Raw genomic sequence first — 23,281 nt, 5'->3', positions numbered from 1 at the left:
TTCTAATCACCTCACAACCCTCCCTGAATCCTTCAGAACCATTACAGTGCACACAAGAAATTGTACGACCTCCTTGTAACCATTAAGAACATGCTAATAATGGTTTAGACTGAGCTTGAAACAATTTTTAAAAATTGAAGTAAAGTTGATTTACAAGCTTGTGTTAGTTTTCAGGTGTATAAACAATTTTTTTTGTAAGTAAAGGGAAAAGAGTCAAGAAGCTGCTCTGCAGGGAAATGATATTAAAAATATTCCTAAAGGTGTGTAGACAGCCATCCTGCAGGGGGCTGCCTCCACCCAGCCAGTGTCTGCACACTCTTCCCAGACCACGGAACTTTCTGCTTGGGACAGTGCAGTGCAACCAGGCCTGTGGAAGAGGGAGGTGGCATTCCACACAGGTATATCCCGCAGCACTAAGATTCAGTGGAGGGGTTGCCAACGTGCTGAGATTGGATGGAAAGTGCTGTTTTTACATGAAGGATCCACGGGGTCGACCAGATGGAGGTGCTGGGAGCCCCATTTCCAAATGCCCCCAGGGATGTCTAGGAGTGGGTGGGACATAGTAGTGGGTCTAGGAGTCAGGCTGGAAAGGGCCAAAAGAACCAGGAAGTTGGGAGGTGGGGAGAATCCAACTCTGGGGGGCAGCCAGGGGCAGGCCTTACTCACCTTCAGCTCCTATGGACACCAGCTTGACCCCCTTGCTGGCTATGAAGTCCAGGGCCTTGTTGACATTGGAGATCTTGTGCACCCTCATTTTGCCTCTCTCCGGCTTGGCCAAACGTTCACCTGAACACAGACCGAGAGGGAAGAACAGGAAGTGAGATGCTGTTCTCTTACTTCTCAGGTGTAAACTACTTGCAGCCACTCACCAAGTCTGTATTAAGCCCCTAACATATGCCAAGGACTTGTCTGTGTGCTGGGAATATGGGGGTGAACAGAACAGTTTGCTGCCTTCCTGTACTTATGGTCCAGGAGGAGAGACAGATCTTCATCAGAGAAACGCACAAATGAACAAATAGACAGAAGGGTAAATGCTTAAAATAAATGCTTTAAGAGAGACAGCAGAGGGTGAAAGAGTTATGAGGTGGTCAGGGGAGGCCTCTGAGTGGGAGGCAGCCAGGCCCAAACTGCAGGGAATGGTGACCAAGTCAGAAGGAACAGCATATGCAAAGGCCCCGAACTCCTAGCCTAGACTGTTTTAGCCTGGGAGAGTGTTTGGGTCACTCTAGAGTATTCTGGAAGAGTTCCCTGTGCGCTGCCAGAGTCCTCTCTCATTTGAGAACCTCTTACCCCTGCCTCCCAGGGGTACCCTCGGCTCAGCTCTGAGTCAACCCCCTCACCGTCACTCAGCAGCCACTCCCCCGCCCCATCCCACACCTCCAGCTTCCACAGGGGAGCTCCTGATGATCAGGCTTTTGGTTCAGAAGCTGCCGGGAGACAGGCATTGAGGAGCAGGTTCTCCAAACACCCTGTTAAGAGCACAGACCAGAGGTGTCCAGGGACCTCCTGAAACCATCTGAAAAATGCGTATGTACGACATGTGTGCCCATATCTGGGGAAGGGGCACACGGTGTTCAGAGTCTCTAAGAGGGCAGGGACCCTAAAAGGCTGAGAACCACCATCCTAGGACCTGAAATTCAGGACCCTTGCACCTGCCACGGTCTCCAGACCAGCCCAGCGGTGCCCTTCCCGCCCCCTTCTGAGCACATCGACAGTCTGGCTGAGAGATCTCGAGGGGCAGGGTGGCCCTGATGCTGGGCCATGCCCACCCTGTCAGAGCGGCACTTCTCCAGGGGGCCTCCCAACTCCCCAGGGGGCCCCCCCAGCTTCTAGAGAACAGAATTCCTGCCACAGATGTCATTTCGCTTGGCAGCTCCCAGGGAAGCACACCTGGGTTTTTATTATTAAATCAAGACTTTCTGCTCACGGCTTTCCCAAGGCTGTGGCCACTGCCCCCCACTCTGGCAAGGTACCCTACCGCCCTCCTGAGCAGATGAGATGCCGCAGGGCTCCCTTCCGATAGGATGGATGGAGGCAGCACCTCGTGCCCCCGGAAGGCTGCTCCCGCTAGAGCCCCAGCCCTTAGGTCCTGCTAAGCCTGAGCTCGCCAGCCAGCCCGTCAGCCAAGTACACTGGCTGGAACGGGGCTTCTCCAAGACAGTAGAGGCAGCAAGGATAGTGGTTCTGGGACTTCAATCAGCACAAAACCACCAGGAGGACCTGCTAACTGCAGACGTCCAGTCCCCTTCCCCTGCTTCCTGAGTTTCTGAATTAGGAGGTCTGGGGTGTGGGCTGGGAATCTGCATGTGGCCAAGCAGTCCTGCTGATTCTGCTGGGTGGTCCAGGGACCACAGTCAGAGGACCTCTGCAGGGAGCACCCCCTTCCTTCTCCTGTTATCCTACCCATCTCCAGAAATGCTCAAGGAGGAAAAGGCAACATCTCAGTGACTCAATCTCTCCCAGCCCCACAGATGTGCACAGGCTGGCCCGTTCAGTGAGAGCACCTGGTGGGTATGTGGAAAAGCCCAGCGGGCAGTCAGTCACTCTAATATTTGTTGAGCATCACGCATCACCTATGTGCCAAGTACAGGTCTAAACACTTGGGATACAGATGAGACTACCCCCGCCCCAAGGGGCTCAGTGCGCAGTGGGGAGAAAACACATGAGCCAAAAATGATCCTGCTGCATGGCAAATGACACACCAGAGGAATCAACGGCCTGTTCTAGGAGCCCAGAGGAGGGCAGCCACTCAAAGCACGAGCGGGGATGGGGCTGGGGGGCGGTGGTAGTCAGGGAAGCCTTCCTGGAGGAAACACCTAAGCTGAGTTTTGAAGAATGAAAAAGGACAATGCCAAGTTTGTTTAAGAAATGTTGGAAGAGGAGGTCGGGAAAGACACTCTAAAAAGCAGAGGAAAACATATGGCAGTTCCTTAAAAAAGTAAATATAGAATTACTCTAGGACCCAGCAGTTCCACTTCTGGGTACATACGCAAGAGAACTGAAAGCACAGACTTGAACGGATATCTGTACACCATGTTCTTAGCGGCATTATTCATGATAGCCAAAAGGTGGAAACGACTCAAGTGTGAATTGACAGATGACTGAATAAACAAACTGTGGGATATATATACACGATGGAATATTCTTTGGCCTTAAAAAGGAAGGAAATTCTCATACATGCTACTTCATGGAGGAACTATGAGGACATTATGCTAAATGAAATAAGCCAGTCACAAAAGGACAAATACTACATGATTCCACTAATAATGAGGAACCTAGAACAGAATCTGTGAATCAAGTTCACAGAGACAGAAAGCAGAATGGTGGCTGGCAGGGGCTGCGGGGGGAGAAGGGAAAGAGGAATTGGCATTGAATGGTATGGCGCCGCGTGTGGAATGCTGAAAAAGTCTGGAGATGGATGGTGGTGATGGTTGCACAACAATGTGAATGTACTTAATGCCTCCGTGTAAATTTAAAAACGATCAAAATGGTAAATTTTATGTTACGTATATCTTACCACACACACACACACACACACACACACACACACAGAGATTTCAGAGATTTCACCTGCAATGAAAATATTTTCAAGTATTGGGGAGTGAGGGAAGGCAGTCAGAGCTTGTGCAAAAGCACAGAAAACAGAGAGCGTGCCATCTGGGGAGGACTGCGTGTGCCCCCACGTGGCAGAGGGTCTGAAGTCTGACACCTTTTTGGGAATAGTTAGTTGAAAACAAAGCAGGTGCCAGCTCATGAGGGATCCTGCTGGCTATGCTAAGGCATGTGGGCTGCAGGCGTAAAAAGCCCCAGAGAGGCACTGAAAAGTTTCAAGCAGGGAACAGCGTGACCATATTTGGGCCGTTGGGTAACAGAGGCCAGTGGGAAGGGAGAAGCTGGGAGGAGGGGGCCAAGGCCTCTGGACATTAGCCAGGTGACAGCGGACGCAGGCGCACTGACACCACGAGGTAGCAGAGGTAAAAGAAGGATAATAGAAGGAAACAGAATGAATGAAACTTGAATGCCAAAGAGCAAAGGCATTGAACCCTGGGGCACAGGTGGGGGAAGATGCCCAGTGCGATTCAGTATTGAAAAGGAGGCTCCAGGGAGAAGGCTGGACTGAGACTAGTCTAGGACTGGTGGCAAGATGGAAGGTAAATTGAAGCAAGCAGCCAAGATCCTCCAGTGCAAAAGCCAAGGCTAGAATCTCGGGACCTCCAACCTTCAAGGGATGGTGGAGGAAAGGTATCCCTAAGAAAGAGGAGATATGCATTGGAGAGGAGCTGTCCATCCAGATATCTGGACACCCAAATTCCAAGCTGGGGGCTGGATAAGGGACTGGGATCACCTGGATATAGGGAGCTAGGTAGCGGTGGAGCCAGCATTTGGAGATGGTCAGCCATGGTTGCTTTCTTGACCACAGAATCCTAGCATTTGGAGAAGAGACCTCAGAGACCATCCTTCAAACCCCTCTTTATGCAAATGAGGATGCTGAGGCCGAAAGGCAGCGACTTGTCCGAGGGCACAGAGATGGTCAGCAGCAGAGCCAGGACCAAACTCAGTCTCCTTGTCTGAATTCACACGTCACCCCCAACTTTTTTCAAGACACCCAAAGCTAGCCATAACCAAGGACAGAGCAGACGCAGAGGTGTCAGGGCAGCATTCCCAAAGTGGCAGAACCCAGTGGGCAGTGCCTGATCCTGGGCCATGGTGGCCCCACCCATCTGGCATCACCTCTGCTCTGGCTCGCCCAAGGCCAGTGGTCCAGCTCACCTGAGATGACCTCCAACAGCAGCATCAGCTTCAGGCCATCCCGGAAGTCCTCCTCGATGTTCTCGATCTGCGTCCCTGCCTTCCGGAGGTGGGAGTTGCACCATGCTGTAAACGTCTGCACAAAGGAAAGAAGAACAAGTAAGCGGTCAGTCTCTCCCACAAGCCACATGGTCTCTGAGGCCCTTAGGACCCGTCTGTCTCATGCCCTTTTTCCAGTTGTTCTGTATAAGGTGTTGGGCAGGCTGGTGTTGTCATCCTTGTTGGTCAAGACATCTAACCATAAAGGGTGAGAAACCCAGTCAGCAGAGCCCATAAAACCTCTCAGCGTGGTTGTCCTGCAGAGTCTCCTTCACCTCATCGCAGTAAACAGCTGAGGGGTCGCCCTGCAGGGCCAGTGGCATGGGTGGGCACCAGGGGGATGGACAAAGCAGCACCTTCCTTTAACAGCTCCCCTCCCAACCTTCTTCCCCAAACATCATCCCCACCCACACTGAGAAGTGGCACAATTCCACTCTTAGCAGTTCACCTCTTGGATTATACGGCTTAGTTTAGATCTTCACAGTTACAAGGTCGGGTACCCCAGGGGTAAAGTATTAGGTCTCATTAACACCTTAGGGTAAATAAGTTTATTAAATCCTTGTCCACTTGGCAGCTAGCTAAAGGAAGATTAATCAGTTTTGTTGGGGACAGAGTTCAGAGGGACAGTGTCAGAACAAAGAGAGAGAAGTAAGTACCCCATGGTGTATGTGTGTGTATTGGGGGTGGGAGGTGGAGGCACCTTAAGGTGCAAAAGTATCAGCAAGAATTTCAAAAAGGGACTGTCAGAAGACTAAATGAAAGGCCATCAGCGCTGTAATTTTTCTGATCTGTGGGGAGAGAGCAGCAACCTTGAAGCTTCTGTATTAAGCCAACCATCAGGCAGGCCAAGCTACCCTGCGCCAACAGCGCCCTCTGGTGGCTCAAACAAGGAACAGGGTGACTCAACAAACATGAGAAAGAAAAAGTGTGCACTTCCATTTCGCTCGCCCATCCGAACAGAACTTGGGCAAGCGTCTCTCCCCAGCTGTCACAAACAGAGAGAAGAGCTCTCTTACTTTAGATCCAATCTATTCCTTAGCAACTCAAGACTCCTCTGCACCAAATGGTACTCTCAACTACATGGGGGCTCAAGAGCCAACCTTCCGTCCCCCACAGCAGGGCCAGCCAGCTCTCTCCCCATCTGTCCTGCAAAGTGGCAATGGTGACAGTGTTATTTCTCATAACAGCAGCAACCACCCTGGAAATACTCCTCTTTGGAAAGGTCACCAGACTCATGACCCCCACCCACCACCACGTCCTCTTGCCCTAGGGAACTCCAAAGCAAAGTGGCAATAAATGGGCAGGAGAAAGGGGCAGTGCCACAGCAGTGAGTACTGGGGAGAAGAAATGGCTGCGTAGGCTTATAACCAAGAGTTGACGAGCCTGTGAGCAAGCAGGCGAGACAGCAGCCCACACGAGGTGGGGACAGGGGGCCGTACTATGACACCCCTCCAACACTGGGCCTCATTCTTAAATCATATCTCACTAGACACTCAGCAACACAGGGTACTTCTCTCTCCCTGCAAACACAGCTCCACTCTGTAGGTCCAGCCCACACCCATGATAGACGAGAGGGATGTGCGTGTGCTGTCCCAAAGCTTTGGTAAGCCCGGCACACAGCTTGGGGGTGGGCAAGGGACATACACCGATTCCTCAGCCTGGAGTGTCCTCTATGTCATGCTTGGCTAACTCACACTCTTCTTCTAAGACTGGGCTAAGATATCACCTCCTCCAGAAAGCCTTCCTGAGAGCCACCCGCCACATCGGGCTGATGTGTGAGCCCACGGCACCCAGCAAACCCCTCTTATCATTGCCCGTATCCCACTGCACGGTGGCCACCAGTCAGCTTCACACCTGGACTCACCCTAAAGCCTCAGGGCACAGAGTCATAGACGCAGCAGTGAACAAAATAACAAAATTCCTTGCCCTGTGCAACGGACATCCTAGTGGATATAAAAGTGAGACAACCGGGCGAAGGAGCAAGTGAGGAACCGAAGCAAAGTGGGAGGGGTCCTGGAAGATCCAACCACACCTGGATGGTATCAGTGCAGGGCGGGTGATGGGCCAAAGAGCGCTCTCAGAGACCCTCTGGAAGAGGAAGACAGCTCAGAGGAAAGGGGATGCAGCAGGCCAAGAAAGAGTATCTACCAGGTCCCCTTCCTCTCGTGTTGGCATTGCAAATCTAGCAGGGGATGAGAGGCTACTTAGTTTTTATTTTCACCGTGCTGTCAATTTTTTGATGTAAAAAATATTAAAGAATTTTAAAATCTTTAAAATAAATATAATTTGTTTGTAGTTCCTTATTCTCTCCCAGCTGTCCTGTGCCTGTATACGCACTTCTGCCCGGGTGTCATCACACTGTACGTTGATGGAGGGGGGAGGTCATTTACCACCATCTTGCATTTCCACAGCACGTTACTCTCATCTCCCTCCCAGGCCCGCGCTCAGCTTCCGCCTGGGGTTTTCTGCTGACTTGGCAGGAAGTGGGTCACCCCAGCAGCTCAAAGGGATAGTTTTCAGGTCCAGTGGGGCCGGGGTCCTGGTGGGGATCCCCAGCTTCCCGCAGCTGGAGGGGCTGTGAAATCTCACTGTTTACCACCCAGTTGTGGAGAGGGGATGGGGTGAGAGGAAGGAGGAAGAGGCCACGTGGGTAAAAAGGTACCACTTCTGCAAGAGGAAAAGTGCTGTTGAAAGCAGCCAGCCCCATTTCCTGGAGAAGCCAGTCCTAGAGCCCTGGAGGCTGACACGTACCTGTGTTTGCTCGGACTCCCCACACAAAGCCCTGCCTCTGAGGCCTCAGGGGCTGCACTTGTTTAAAACCCTAAGCCCCTGTCCCGGCCCCCACAGGTGCCTGCTATGAAGGGGCCTCTGAGCACCTCCCCGGGAAGCAGCTCGAAGCTCAGGCCATGGAGGAAAGGGTAACTCAGTGATTAAGAACATGCACTTGCGGGGCACCAGATCCGGTTCAGCGCTCAGACCCACTCTTTACCAATCTGCAGGTGAGACCCGCCGACTCACCTCCCTAAACCTTGGGTCCCTTAGCAGCAAAATAGGGATAGTAACAGCACGCAATAAAAGTCAGGTGGATTAACTAGAAAATATTTATAAAGTGACTACCACGTAACACAGGCTCAATAAATGGTAGGAGGGAGGAGAAAAGCTAGCTCCCCTGGAAGCTCTGGGGGAAGAGGCTCAGAGGACTCGGCCTCCCGTGCTCCCAGCCCACACCCTTCCCCCGGCCTCCAGCCGCTAAACTCCGTCCTGGGTTCCACCCCGGCAAGTGCTGTGCTGTGTCCCCAAGACGACACCTTGTGTCTGGGGACTCTTTTTCTTTGAACAGGTGCTGATGTGTTATGCGGAGAGGGCTAAAGTTGCGGTATGGGGGCAGGAAAGCCTGTGACTTTGACCGTGGCCTTGTGGATCCCCAGCAGAGGAGGCTGACGGGGCCTGAGAGGGGAGACAGCAGGCTCAGGCTCAGGAGCGAGGTCCTCCACGTACACCGCACAGCCACGTTCTCTCCTCCGGCACAGGCAGGCCCTAGACTTGAAGCCTGAGCTCCCACATTATGACAGAGGGGGACACCTGCCCCTTGGCGGGAGGAAAAGCGAACAGCCACAAGGGATGCCCATGGCTAGAGACCCTGGCCCCATGGCCTCCAGCCCAGATGCCCCAGCATGGTGGGCAGTGCCACCCCAGCAGGGTTAGGGTCCAGCCTCATTCAAATAAAGGGCCAGGTGGCACTTTGTTGCCTCACTCCCCACCAGGCCCGACCTTATCTGACCTTCCGCTCGCTTCAAGAACCCCGTCAGGGGATCCTTGCTGTGGCTCACTGCCTGACTAAGGAGATAGGAGGAACTGATGGGCCTTCCGTGGACCTACTTTGTTGCAGAATGAGCTCGGGTATGCAGACAGGTCTCAGGAAAAAGGGCCTGGGCACCATGCTGGAAGTGCTCCCAGAGCTACAGTGAGGGGCTAGCTTAGCTCTCTTCTCAGCAGCCTCTCTCTGCACTTCACCTACCTCCAGCCCCACTGCACAGCCTCGGAAGGCCCTGGACAGAGAGGGAGAGGCTGGCAGAGAACCCAGACTCCTGCTCAGCTTCTCACTGACCTTGAAGCATCTACCCATGTTTAATCTGGCATAAAGGTGATTTTAAGGAGACAGAATTTAACTATCCAGTACTGTAGTCCAAGGTTACAAATGGGCCAGGCCAGGCTCCAACCCAACAGTGGGTGAGGGAGCACAGGACACTTGAGCTGGGCCAAGGTCCATGGAGTTGATGGAGAGAGAAGCATCTTTGTCTACCTTCTCTGTGGGTCTCACAGTCAGTCCTGCTTTCACACAGAATCCTCTAAGGCTTTCCATTATATCTTTAACAAGTATCCTATCCATATATTTCCTTTTTTTTTTTTTTTTTTTTTTGGCTGCCCCAAGTGGCTTACAAGATCTTAGTTGCCCAACCAGGGATCAAACCCAGGCCCCAGGCAGTGGAAGCACCAAATCCTAACCACTGGACCGCTAGGGAATTCCCTATATTTCCTTTAAAATGTGTTGAGGGCTTCCCTGGTGGCGCAGTGGTTGAGAATCCGCCTGCCGATGCAGGGGACACGGGTTCGTGCCCCGGTCCGGGAAGATCCCACATGCTGCGGAGCGGCTGGGCCCGTGAGCCGTGGCCGCTGAGCCTGCGTGTCCGGAGCCTGTGCTCCGCAACGGGAGAGGCCACAACAGTGAGAGGCCCGCTTACCGCAAAAAAAAAAAAAAAATGTGTTGAGAAGGCAAGTGGCTTTTGAGAACATGCTCTCCCTGCTCCCCAGCTCATATGCTTTAGAATGTGACTTTAGCCACACAGGCCTCTTTGAGCCTCAGTCTTCACACTGTAAACTAGAGACAACAGCACCTGCCAGGCAGGACTGCAATGAAGATTAAATAATGATATAGTGTATTTTACCACAACCAAAAAAACTAGGAAAAACGATAATGTTAACATATTAATATTGTTAATTTATATTAATAACAATAATACAATATTGTGTTTGAAATACATTAAGTGTGTAAGAAGTAGTCACTACCGTCATCATTATTACCTAATTTTTAGGTCCTAAAAGGTGTCTGAATAATCACACTCAGCTGGGATCTGGGGTACAGAGGATTACCCCATAAGCATGAGTCAGGGGCTGAGCTTTTGAAGTCAAGTGGCATTCAGAGTCTTGACCTTGGCGGAAGGAGGGAGTGGTAAAACACAAGATGCTGAGCACAGGAAGATCCCAGGACTTGCTTGAGATCACTCCACAGAGGGAATTCCCTGGCAGTCCAATGGTTAGGACTCCGTGCTTTCAATGCTAAGGGTGCGAGTTCAAGCCCTGGTTGGGGAACTAAGATCCCACAAGCCGCAAGGTGTGGCCAAAATCGTTTTTAAATTTTTTTAAATTTAAAAATAAAAATCACTCCACAGAGCAAGAATCCAAGAGCCTGGAAGGATTCAATCACTCTGAAGAAGACAAGGCAAACCCCAGTCCATCAGCTTCTAGCCAGGTGGTAAGTGAGTCAACATGGCTCTGCCTCAAGGCCCTAGTCTGTAAAATGGGGTAATGACAGCATGGGGTTGGTGGAGAATTCAATAAGATAACCCACTTAAAACACGGAAAAGAAGGTCTGGAACACAGTGACCGCTCCATAATTACCTATCATTACTGGTACCACAATAATTAGAGATAACTATTACAAGTTCATGCTGTCCAACACATGTCATCAAAGAATGTTAGAGCTGGAAGAGATGCTTGGCACACGTGAGTCAAAACCCTCACTTTACAACTGAGGACACATGGACCAGAGAGGGTGAGTGACTTTTCCCAGGCCACACAGCTGGATGTGTTCACAACATGGCCTCCTGACTCCCAGTCCCGTATACTTTTCTGCTCTACCAGGACGACATGGATTTCAGGTGCAGGTGTGGGTGGGGTGCTGGAAGGGAACAGCAGAACCAAGGGCGGACAGGTGGGCTGAATCTTGTGGCCTGTCACTGAAAAACAGGTCACTGTGAAGTGAAAACACCACCCAGAGGGAACCTGGGTGACTCCGGTCAGCACTGGCACAGAGAATCTTGAGTTGATGGACCATCAACTGGCATGGGTTGGGCAGCCTCTCTGGAGGCAGCAGGATGGAGAGAGACAAAGGGAGCATAGCCCCAAGGCAGGTAGCTTGTTGCCCAGAGCGGGGAGATCGTTCTGGATGGTGAGCAGATCAGAAACATGTCTTTGAGGAGAATTCCGGGAATGGGGCCCTTTGACCAGGAAGAGAGAAGAGTGGACTCAGGGACTCATCCTAAATATTTGAAAGACCCTTCCATGGACGAGTGAATAAACTTGTTGAGTGCAGCCCTGGGCAGAACAAGGCAGGAAGTAACGGTGAGGAACGTGGATTCTAGAGCAAGACTCACCTGGATCTAATCCCATCTTTGGCCCTGAGTAAACCTGGGCAAGTGATGTCACTTCAACCCTCAATCTCCACATCTGTAAAATGGGTATAATAATAGAACCTGTGTGGATCAGTGCAGCAACACATGGCAAGTGCTAAGCACAATCACCCACACATCAGGCTCAATAAATGGTAGCTACTATTATTAGGATCAAGGATAGGAAGCTGCAGGAAAGACTAGAGTTCAATGTAATAAAGAACGGACCAAACACTGGATATACAGTGCATTACCCACCAAAGGCATGTGTTTGGTGAGGGTGCTGGGAGAGGATTCAAGCTCCCCCTGGGGGCTGAGCTAAGTAAGTCCCTTATAATGCTGATTCTTCGAGAGCCCAAGGCAGCCCTTGAAAAGTTGGGTTAGAGATGTGTTTGAAGAGTTCAGTTAGACAAGAGTCACACTCTCAAATGTCTGAGCAGGGTTTCTCAACCTCAATACCATTGATATTTTGGGTTAGTTACTTCTTTGTTAAGGGTTTGGGGCCTGTCTTATGCATCACGGGATGTTTAGCAGCATCCCTGGACCCTACCCACTAAATGCAGGTAACATCCTCCACCTCAAGTTGTGACAACCAAAAATCACCCCTGGTCGAGAATCTAGTCTGGAGAAGACAAGCACATATGCCATTAATAATAATATCTAACATCTGTTGAGTACTTGCTGTTGCTAGACCCTCTTCTGAGTGCTTTACCCCTTTTCAAAACAACATTACAAGGCAGGTGCTATTATTTTCCCCATTTTACAGATAAGAAAACTAAGGCACAAAGAGGTTTAATACAAGGCCAAAGGGGAAAGTGGAAGGAAAGTGGGGCTGGCGAGCGCCCTTGCCTCCAAGTGCGCTCATGGATTTCTCTTGAAACAGTGGCCCTCTCGGGCTATCCTTTGGGTTTCCACTCAGGACAGCAACATGGGCACGGAGAACTGGTCCCGAGCGTACACGGTGATAATGGCAGTTAGAACACAATCTCGATATCAGGGCAGGTGTGATGAGGGGACGGGAGGCGTCTCTCCTTGGCTCATATGGGAACGCGCGTCCTCAGGTGCCAGACCTCCAATGAAGAGGAGCCAGAAACCTGCACTTTTATGTGAGTCTTCTCATTTTTAAATGCTGGTCCAACTTAAAAATAAAGACATCCCACAGCCCCTCAAAAGATAGGGACACGCTAAATCTGAATTAAGACTGACAAGGTCTCTGGTTCCACAGTGGGAAAACGTGAAACTTTCTAAGTCTCCTAACCAAAGAGTGACCACACAGGAACGAATGGTGTGTTAACGCAAGCAGACAGCTGTGCCCATCACGGTTAACTTTCCTCGCAGACCACCACCAGCATCAGCCATCCGGGAATCTGCAAGCAGAAACTGAGAGAACTTTCCGCGAGGAGCCACAGGAGCTCTCCTCGTTTGGGTTGATCAAGGACCCACCCCTGTCACCAGGGACGGCAATCAGATGTGCGTTCCCCCCCCATACACACACACACGTGCACACACACCACCATGTTTTGTGAATTCAAACGAAGGTACCAGTTTTCATTTATTACATCTGCAAAAATAAGTTTCTGCTAATTCCCACTAAAGGGTGGGGGTACAGTGGCCAAGCCGCAACACGTCACAGCAGGTAGGCTGAGTCGGTACAACTCCGGTGGAAGGCAACTCGCCGAGGGGAGCTAAAAGGGGGCATAACCTTTAGCCCAATGCTAGGACACTATCCTGGGTAAATATGGCTCAAGAAAGAGAAGGGTCATGGGCACAAAGACATCCTCGCCAGCATTACTTGAGAGGAAACAATTAGAAATAGCCCTGAATTCTATTAATAAAGTATTCGTTAAATAAATTATGGTTCCTCCAATTAATGGAACATTAGACGGCCAGAATGATGGGTTCTGAAACTATATATTATTATGGGAAAAGGCTGATACGTAATTACCAAGAAAGCAGGATACGAAACCTATGTACCACAGGCTTAAAACCATGTGAGCGATCACAGGAACGAGAGAAAAGGATGGAAACAAAACCCATCCTGACGCAAGCAGTGCCTGTGCTCCTGTAACTGAATTGCGACGACTTTCTTTCCTTGCCCAAGCCGTCTGCAAATGTGGTTGGCAGTCCCCGTCTCCTGCATGCCCTGCTCCCTGCTAGCACTCCTCTGTGATGTGTACCCCCCTCAGCGCACAATCCAGGCCATCCACACCTGGCTGACCTCTCCATTGGTCCTGAGTAAACGAGACAACCCACCCTGCAGCCAAAATGAGGCCGGCTCAGCGGGTGGAGGGACAGCACTGCCACCTCACTGGCCACCAGGCCCCGGGCTCGTACCGACCACACCTCTCCCAGGCACATCCTCCTGCTCCCCTGGGATCCTGACACTGGACACCAGCCCCGGTTCACTCCAGGGGAGTTACTGTTCAGAGCACAGGGGTCAGGAAACCTGGGCTCTGCCCTGGCTCAGCCAGGCATGCGTGTGACCTCATAGGTATCACCTCAACCCCTTCCAGCTGTGTAACCCCAAATGAGTCCCAGACCCTGCAAGTCAGAGCCCAGCAACTTGTCCTATCATAACGTGCAAAAGCAAAAGACACAAGCAAGTAGAGCACGCAGGGACCCTGCAAGTCAGAGCCCAGCAACTTGTCCTATCATAACGTGCAAAAGTAAAAGACACAAGCAAGTAGAGCACCCAGGGACAATCTTCAGCTCCCATGTACGTAGGGCTGATTGCAATTGATGGGCTCTGCTCCTTGTCAGAGGGCAATAAATCCCACAGGGGCAGATTCACCTCAATGGCTCAACGCACGATCAGGGTTTCGGTCTCAAGACTGCCTACCCCTCACAAAAAGACACCTGTTATTAGTTTGCTGGATAGTCCATAAAAGCTTTATGCCAGAGTATCCCTGGAAGGACACACAGGACTTGGCAAGGTGGCTGCCTCCAGGGAGGGGAGCTAGGAGGCTCCTGAAAGGGGAGGGTGGGGCGTTTTCTTGTCACAGGATACCCTTTTGTTTCCTTTGAATTTTATACCGTGTGCAGTCATTATCTGTTAAAACAAACAAACAAAAAGCGATGCAAATCTAAGAAAAGTCTGTGTGGACTTATACGGTTATCTGCTGAGTCAGACCTCTGGATGGGATAAAGGGAACTTCCCATTTCTCTGGGATCACTTGGGATGGGGGGATGGGCTGGGGGTGGGGTCAGGGCTCATGAATTCTCGGGGGGGGGGGGGGGGGACGACAAATGTTTCCAAATTTTAAAAGAATAGGAAGAGATGAAAAAGGAAAAATTCTTCCATCTATTTAAAAGAATAAGTAATAGAATAAAATATTATATAGAGAAAGGGTTGTGAAAAACTTTGAAATGCCTTATCAGTGTAAACTATTATAAGGAAAGTCATAATTAGGGACCAGGACGTGAAGATAAAGCAGCAATTACACCCACATGTCCACCCCAACAGACAGCAAACTGTTAACTGTGGGGGGAGATGAAGGGCAGTCCCCCTGGCCCAGTGGCCCAGAAAAACCCAAGCAAGTTTCTAAGCCTCTTGAAGGTGGTACAGGGCTTCCTGTACAAGCTGGCTTCTCATCGGATGATTTTCCCCTCCCTGGAGTACAGCAGCCAAGGACCCTGGTCCTGGTCTAGGCTCAGCAACTGAGAAATCAGTTCAGCGGTGCTGCGATCCCCACACCCTTCTGGGCGGGCACCCTGCCATGGCTGTCAGTCACAGCCCACCCTCCTCTGCCATGCGCAAGCGTCAGGCCAGGGCCCCTTGAGAGCTCAGGGGTGAGGTCTCTGCAGCATTTGCTGGCCCAGGGGAGGTCACTGTGGACCATCCAGGGAGCACTCCCTCTCCCTCAGGCCACCGTGGAGTCCCTCAGACCCCCGCACGTGGCCAGCCTGGACAGGGCGTGGGCACTGGGTGGTTTGCCTAAGCAAAGGCCTGCCAGCAGTGATCTCAGATGCCCAGTGTTCTGGTAACGTAAATAGAAGTATCTGGTTAACTTATCAAGGGCTGGCTGCCAGCCTTTCAAAGCAAGCAGTCAGCTGGTTCACTCACAGATGAAAAGCAGAGTCCTCAAGAACATCTCCACCCAGATCTGTTTACTTTCCACCCCTGGGAGTGGTGCTGAACCACCAGGCGGTTTCCTCTGCTCTGAAAGGGGCACCTCTCTAACCGCTTGCCCTCAAAGCCATGTGAATGTTGGGGCCCTGGAAACTCAGAGGCAGGTGGCTGGAGGCTCCCAAAGGAGCTGGACTTTGTAACTGGAAAGAGCTGGGCCCCCGGCCTACACCTCTCATTAGCTCTGTCTCTTTGTACACGATTCTCATTCTCAGCCTCAGGATGCCCATCTGTAAAATGGGGATAACAAGACCTATGACGGCACAGCATTAAAGAGGACCAAATTAGATCTCATGCACTTAGAGACTGTCTGGTGCTCTGTTCACAACAGATGCTTAAAAAACGTTAATCCAGCTGGCCTTTGTCACTCAGTGGCTGTGTGGCTTTAATGAACCTGTCTAGGCCTCAATTACTTCATCTGACAAACGGGGATACATAATATCACAAGTCTGTGGGGTTGCTGTCAGAATGAGGGCAATGGAAGCAAAATAGCCAGCCGTCAGAAAAGGGCAGGAGCCTCATAAATGTCCTCTGTCCTACTGCTCTCACTTCCCATTCCCTTTCTAGTCAATCAAAGTTAATTATTCACAGAGCTCTACAGGTTAGGAAGAAAGAGGTCTGTTATTTCTCTCCTACTGACTGATGAGGAAACCCTGAGACCAGCCACTGGCCAGGGTGAGAACAGGAGTGGGAGAAACAGGGGCCTGTGTTTCCGGTTCATGTCCACCTGCAGCCCGTTTCGGGAGACACAGCACCAGACGCCCGGAGGGTCGCCAAGGCCCCAAGGCCAAAGCACAGGTGGCCAAATGGCTCATTCTAGGAGGTGATTTGACCTAATGACCACACCCTGGTGGGAGAGAGGAGAGCTGCCAGCCCCTCCATGAGGCCCAGGCACCCCTTCTCACCAAGGCCCTTGGAAAGCAGCCCAGTCCCTTCCTGCAGGTACAGGCAGAACCTGTAGCTCCTGAGAGAATCCAGGGCCATTTTAAAAGTCAGGTGGCGTGAGATTCCAGTGAAGAAACAAGGACTGTCCTCTCAGCTCCTGGCCAAGGAGCATCAGCTGCCCCCACCAGTCTGCCACCATCCACAGCCTGGCCTCTCCTGGGGACCAAAGAGCCACAGCAATGGTCCAGCGGTCGGCAGGCTCTGTCACTACGGCCTTTGGGATCCTGGACTCGCTGAGCCTCAGTCTCCACATCAGTAAGACAAAGACAAAAAAGAGCGTCTATCCCGTGCGGTTATCCTGAGGGAGGGTTGTGTGAGCTAAAACAGAAGGCTTAGCCCCGTGCCAGATGCAGACTAAGTGCTCACTGGATGTTAAAAAACCAAAAATGTATCTACAGAGGCAGAAATAGAGTAGTGGTAGCTTAGGGCTGGGGCGGGGGGGGGGGTGATAGCTAAGGGGGATGGGGTTTCTTTTAGAAGTGATGAAAATGATCTAAAATTGACTGCAGTAATGGCTGCACATATCTGTGACTACGCTAAAAACTTTACATTGTACACTTTAAATGGGTGAATTGTACAGTATGTGAATTATATCTCAATAAAGCTATTATTTTAAAAAAAAACACACAACACTAAAATATTCCAGAACCCCACTAAGTCTTTTATCAAGGGGTTTTTGTTTTGTTTTGTTTACCCGTTTGGCCCACTGGCAAGAAACCAGACTCAAGGGCAGGCCCCATACCCTCGCTCTCTCCAGGTAGAGGTAACTGAGACCAAGATTCCAAGGTGGGAGGTCTGGTCTCATCTTCGGGCATATGTAGCACTCGAGCCAGGCCCGAACTGTGCGGGCTTTAGGTGCCACCGGCCTTGTGGATGCCTCCCCAGGGAGTGGTGACTCTGAAGAGCAGCTCACGCCCCAGGACATCTGCTTAACCATCAAAGGCCCGTTGGCTCCTCCTGGGCACACTTGACACTACTTACGGAGGCCAGTGTGAGAACAGCCTGCTCCCCACTGCCGACCCCAAGGTTGGGCCTGCCTGTGACACCTCTCCCATGTCTGGAGTCGGATTCTGGCCCTTGTGGGTCTGACAGCACACAGGTCTTGTGGGCTGCAGCTCACAGGAATGGCCCACACATTCCTTCCCCAAAGAAGGAAAAGTCATTCACATGTGAGGTCATCTGGTTTTTCTGGCACAATGCTGAGAGAGCCACGGGCCACTCAATCCCACAGAGAACTTCCCCGCATGACAAGAATCTGGCCCAGCCTGGTATTAATAAAATATAGGGAGCTGTGGTCTGGCTGCCTCGAGCATCTAACCTGACTCCTCTGTATGGTTGAGCTGTGACCCTCAACTTCACAGCCTGAAGCCTCGATGGTCTCATCTGTGAAATGGGAACAATCAATCTGCCCTCCCCCCGCTCCCGGGGTTGTGGTAAGAATCAAATAGCACAATACCTGACTTATAGTGGGGGCTCAAAAAGTAAAATCAAGTACAGCTAGCTCCCCTCCTCTCGCCAGGGTCATTTCTAGTGAGTGTGATTTGCTGACTGGGAACAAGGGTCCTGCCTAGGCTCCAAGCCCCCCATGTGGCCTCTCCAGAGGCCAAACCATTATTACAAATTTGCAAGAAGGAAAGGGACACTGCTTGGATAAAGAAAATTTCCAGGTCTCTTCTCTGTGTCCCTGAATAACCTGCTGGACTGGAGTTTCTGTTCTGGCCTGTCCCACGGTCCACTGCGGGAACCCCTGCCCTCTCGAGGCATCTCCTCTGGCACAGTGCTGGGAACTCTGAACCCCGTGGTGGCCACTGTCACCAGGCTTGCACCTGGAGGCGGCGGAGACATCAGCTCTATCAAATGCTTTCAGGGACTTGGGAGGGGTTCCTGGAGGCCCCAGACCCAGTAGGGACAGACACGGTACCTCTCAGAGTGGGCATGCAACCCGTGAAGAGAAGCCAAGGCCCAACGTCTGTGCTTACACTGACTGGCCCAATGACACAAGCGCAGGGCAGAAAAAATAAAGGAGAAAAAGGAGAGCAGAATAGCTCCATGCGGTGGTTCTCAGATTTGAAGGTGCATCAAAATCACCTGGAGGGCTCGTTAAAACAGATTTATGAATCCCCCCAGATTTCTGATTCCATAGTTCTGGACAGGCAGAGAAATTGCATTTCCCACAAGAATCCAGGTGGTGCCGACGCTGCTGGTCCAGAGATCCCACTGAGGACCACGGGCTTGACGGTTACGAGGATGGGTTTAGGCGCAGATGACTTGGATGTGATCTGGGTCTGACACTTAGTAACGCTGGGACCTGAGCAAGTTCTTGACCTCTCTGAACCTCAGTCTTCTCATCTGTAAAAGGGGTTAATACCTTTCTCACTGGGGTATTAAGGGGTTTCAATGAGCTAACATTTGCAAAAAGCCAAGCACGTGATAAGTTGTTAATAATATCTAGAGTTCATTATTAAAATACAAGAAAGAAACGGAAAAGGATGCTCACAGAAAGGAGTGAGATAGAACTACTCAGGGCCCATGGAATTGCCCATGTGTACTAAATGGTCACCTGGCACCATCCTGGGGTTATAGAGGTCGCCTTCATGCCCAGTGTGTGCTTGAGTCTGGGCCAGCACGCACCAGCCGGCACTGTGCCCCAGCGTTCCCTGGCCCTAGGCTCCTTGACCCAATCAAGGACATAAGCTCAGTAAGACGACCTCAGCCCCGAGCCCACGCCAGTGCTACGATGCCAACCACCTCCCTCCCGAGGGACCACCACATGACCTCACACCAGAATGCAGGTAGACACGCAGCCTCCCAAGGGAAAGGTCAAAGCTCCAGGGAACCCAGAGCCTTCAGGATGCCAGAGACGCCGGAAGCAGAAAGCAGGGGGCAGGGGGCACAACCTCAGAATCCAGCAGCTGCGTAAGCATCACCAGCCACAAGGAATCCCAAGAGTGATGTGCACTCTGGGTGGGGGTGGGGAGGTTGGGGCATTAACAGACTCCCTAGAAATCGCCACTCCCCGGGGAGTGGGGGGCTTTCTGCAGAGAACCTCCGTGACTCTCAGCTATGACAGTAATCACCCCATGCCTAAGAGGAAGTTTCTGGTTCCAGGAACTCTGAATGGAGGAAGGGAACAGAGAGGCTTGGCACTTTAAGAGTTCCTCCTCAGTTGCATATAAAACACTAATTTGTCCTTTACGCCTAAGAGACTGGGAAGCAATTAGAGAGCTGATTACCCCAAATGTCGCTGTGGTTGAGGAATCCAGGAGCCCTCATGCCTGACTGGAAGGGTGGGCTGTGCAGCCACGCTGGAGAGCAAGCCAGCACTACGTCATGAAATTCAACACGTACCTGGCCCAACAAGCCACCCGGGAAATCTCCTCTCAAAGAAAGCCTCACATGGTGAACCCAGGGGTCCGTGGGAGAATGTTCATTGTTCCGTTATCTGTGTTGGCAGGGAAGGGGTTGGGGACCCTCTACGTGCCCATCGTAGGGAGACCGTGGGGTGAAACATGATGGACGCACAGTGGCCTCACGTGGGTGGACCCACAAGTGGGCCATGAGCTGAGGGGCCTCCTTAAGCCCGTTCTCTTCACCTGAGGTCCAGGAAAATCAAGTTTCTTCTCCCGAAATACAGACACAGATCAGCACATTATAAAGCAGCACAGAAACCCCAAACCCCTTTTCTGAAGAAATCACAGGCAACCTGTGGGCCATGAAAAAACTCCACCCAGGCCCAGGCGGATGTGGCCCCACACCGTCCCTGCCCTTCCAGCCTCCACTAAGACCCATCAGCGACCTGGGGTGTCGGCAGCCCAGCGCAGCGGGCCTGCCGGCCAGGTGGCTGGCCAACACCTCAGCACGGCCAGCCCGGCTCAAGGGACAGGGCGGCAGGGAGATCAGAAGCAGGGAGCAGAGGCTAAGGAATAGAAACGTGTCTGTGGAAACTTCCACATTTCCAGAAGGGTGGGAAGAAGTGCAGCTGTAGGCGGGTCTGGCCAACTAACTGCCGGGATGGGGTGGGACACGGGGCTTCTGTCTGTGGGTGAGTGCGTTCACAGCCTCCTGGGAGCTCGGGGATCCACACCCGCTCTGTCTCCCAGCACCAGGCTTAAGCTCAGAAAGTGTGCAGTGAGTAGGAGAGGGGGCCGCAGAGAACACGGGCCGCCCAAGGGCACCGCAAGCCTCCCCCTAACCTTGTTCCGGAGGAGGGTACCGTGTTTAACCCCTCAACTCCAAAATGGGGACACGGAAGGCAAAGTGGACCTCTGGGAGCCCCAAGGGGAGGGGAAGAGAGAGGGAATAAGATCTTGGAGTTGCTCAAAGACGTGGGCTGTTATTACCACTGGGTGATGGCATGCACCATCTCAGCAAATCCACTCAACAATCCTGCGTTAGGGGAGGAAAGCGAGGGTTAAAGGAAGCAACCTTCCTAGCCACACAGCTAGTGAGAGGCAGAGCTGAGATCTGAACTGGGGTCCACAGGATGCCAATGTGTGGGCCCTTTCCACTGTGCTGGGGGCTGCGGCTCTTCCAGGTAAGCCTTCCACCCTTGCTCAGGCTGGAGAATAAATGAGGAATCGGCCAGCACCAGTCCCAGGTCTGCCGAGAGCCACACGGGGACGTGTGCAGCTAGCTGTCCCCAGGCAGTGCCTGGGCCTGGACCGGGGAGGGCAGCCCAGGACACTGGGTGAGAATCACGCCAGCACTCGTATCCAGCCATGCGAGAAGGTCCTGGACCTTGCGGCTCCCTAGAGATACAGAATGGGCCGGGCAACTCTTTCTCCTAAGTCTCAGTTTGGGGGAGGTGGAAAGAGGGTTTGAACTCTTGTCTCTTTTGGCTTTCCAAACACAAAGCCCATTGAGAGAGGTCATGAATAATTACAGGGGCAGCAAGTAAGGGGGTGTGTATGCCAGGGTGTGGGCAACCGGCTTGTTTGGGCTTGGATTGGCTCAACGTCAGCAGCTTCCCTCAAGGCAGGCCACCATGCTCCTGACCCACGCAGGCTCCAGGCTCCCCTGACAGCGAGCAGGAGAAGGTAAATTCATTCATTCGTTCATTCACTCACTCAGTAAATTCTTACTGAGCACTGACTGTGTCAGGAACTGGGGTCACATTTTGGGCAAGTAAAGACACAGTCCCTTATCTATTAATTTTTTTAAAATTTATTTTATTTATTCTTTTTTTCCGGCTGTGTTGGGTCTTCGTTGCCGCGTGCAGGCTTTCTCTAGTTGAGGCGAGCGGGGGCTACTCTTCGTTGTGGGGCACGGGCTTCTCACTGCGGTGGCTTCTCTTGTTGCGGGGCACGGGTTCCAGGCACGCAGGCTTCAGTAGTTGTAGCACATGGGCTCAGTAGTTGTGGCTCGCGGGCTCTAGAGCAAAGGCTCAGTAGTTGTGGCACATGGGCTTAGTTGCTCCGCGGCATGTGGGATCTTCCCGGACCAGGGTTCAAACCTGCGTCCCCTGCGTTGGCAGGTGGATTCTTAACCACTGCGCCACCGGGGAAGCCCAAGACATAGTCCCTTAAATCAAGGAGCCTTTGGTCTAACAAGGATGACAAATGTTAATCAAAGACTCATATCAGTGAGTATATATCTGCAAGCTGAGCTTCGATGCATACAGGAAAAGTTCTGGAAGGCATGAGGCTAAAACGGGTCCCTAACCTGGTCCAGTGTGTGTGTGTGTGTGTGTGCCTGACCACTACTTTGAGGAAGCCAGTGAATTTTTAAAGCTGAGGAATTTTAATTAGATGAAGAGATTGTAAATGTGAAAGGGGGACCACAAAGTTTATCATCCAAATCGGGGCACTTAAAGGGAGGCGCTATTAACAAATACATCAGAACAACAGGTGCAAACTGAGATGGATGGTACCCAATGCATGTGTGTGGGGTCCGGGATGGTCAGGAGTGTGGTGCCGCCCAAGCAGAGGAAAGAAAATATCAGAGGCCCCAGGGGTCAGGGACGAAGGCCTGCTTAAGCCACTGGAAAATGGCCACTGGGGCTGGTGCAGGAGGAGAAGAGTGGGGTGCCAGAGGTCAGCATTACCGCAGGGGCATGGGGTCCCATAGGATGTTAGGACGGTGTCTCCTGAGAACAATGGGAGAGGTTTTACTTGATTTCAGCTGAGGGTTGAGGGGTGGGGGTAGGGTGGGTGCAGGAATCAGGTGCTAGTTTACACATAACTACACCTACATCTTGGAAAGAGACTCCTAATTGCACCGTGACAAGCAGATCAGAGGTGGGCCAGAATGGCAGCGGAGACTAGTCAGAGGGCCACGCAAAGGTCCAGGCAAGAGACAAAGGTGGCTTAGACCAGGGCGGTGGTGGCGGGGACAGAGAAGTGAGTGGATACAAGAGATACTCAGGGAGGGAGGGAGGGAGGGATCAGAGGTCACACCCAGGTTTTGGACCCGAGCCAACGGAGGAAGGAGGCATGGGTGAAGGTGCCACCTCAGTCTGACAATCTAATTTTGTGTGTGTGTGCGGTACGCAAGCCTCTCACTTCTGTAGCCTCTCCCGTCACGGAGCACAGGCTCCGGACGCACAGGCCCAGCGGCCATGGCTAACGGGCCTAGCCGCTCCGCGGCATGTGGGATCTTCCTGGACCGGGGCACGAACCCGTGTCCCCTGCATCGGCAGGCGGACTCTCAACCACTGTGCCACCAGGGAAGCCCCCTGACAATCTAATTTGAAGGTCAGTGCAGAAGGACTTCAGAGGCCAGGGATGCCCTCCCCAGCTTCACTGTCCCAAGTGCTCTGTCAGTATTAACACAATTAAACCCCCCAGCCGCCATAATGAGGTAGGTGCTATCATTAATCCCATTCTACAGAGGAGAAAACTGAGACATAGAGACGCTCACAAGGTCACATCAAACAGTAGCCAGAGGAGCCAGAGAACCGGGCGCAGAGCCCATG

General features: G+C 52.0%; 1 protein-coding gene across 3 annotated transcripts in view; it reads right to left on the bottom strand.

The window, feature by feature from the left end:
* ACTN1 (actinin alpha 1) overlaps window positions 1-23,281 on the bottom strand; it is a 98,290-nt gene that overhangs the window by 40,142 nt on the left and 34,867 nt on the right. For all 3 annotated transcript variants that reach the window (XM_059056758.2, XM_059056757.2, XM_059056759.2), the window contains exons 2-3: window positions 4,771-4,885; window positions 667-786 (exon numbers count right to left, since the gene is read on the bottom strand). In XM_059056758.2, the coding sequence (XP_058912741.1) occupies window positions 667-786; window positions 4,771-4,885 (235 nt within the window). The remainder of the gene's footprint in view (window positions 1-666; window positions 787-4,770; window positions 4,886-23,281) is intronic.

Source organism: Kogia breviceps, chromosome 3 (genome assembly GCF_026419965.1).
Source record: "Kogia breviceps isolate mKogBre1 chromosome 3, mKogBre1 haplotype 1, whole genome shotgun sequence".
NCBI lineage: Eukaryota > Metazoa > Chordata > Mammalia > Artiodactyla > Physeteridae > Kogia > Kogia breviceps.
This window is presented reverse-complemented; position numbering and strand designations above follow the sequence as displayed.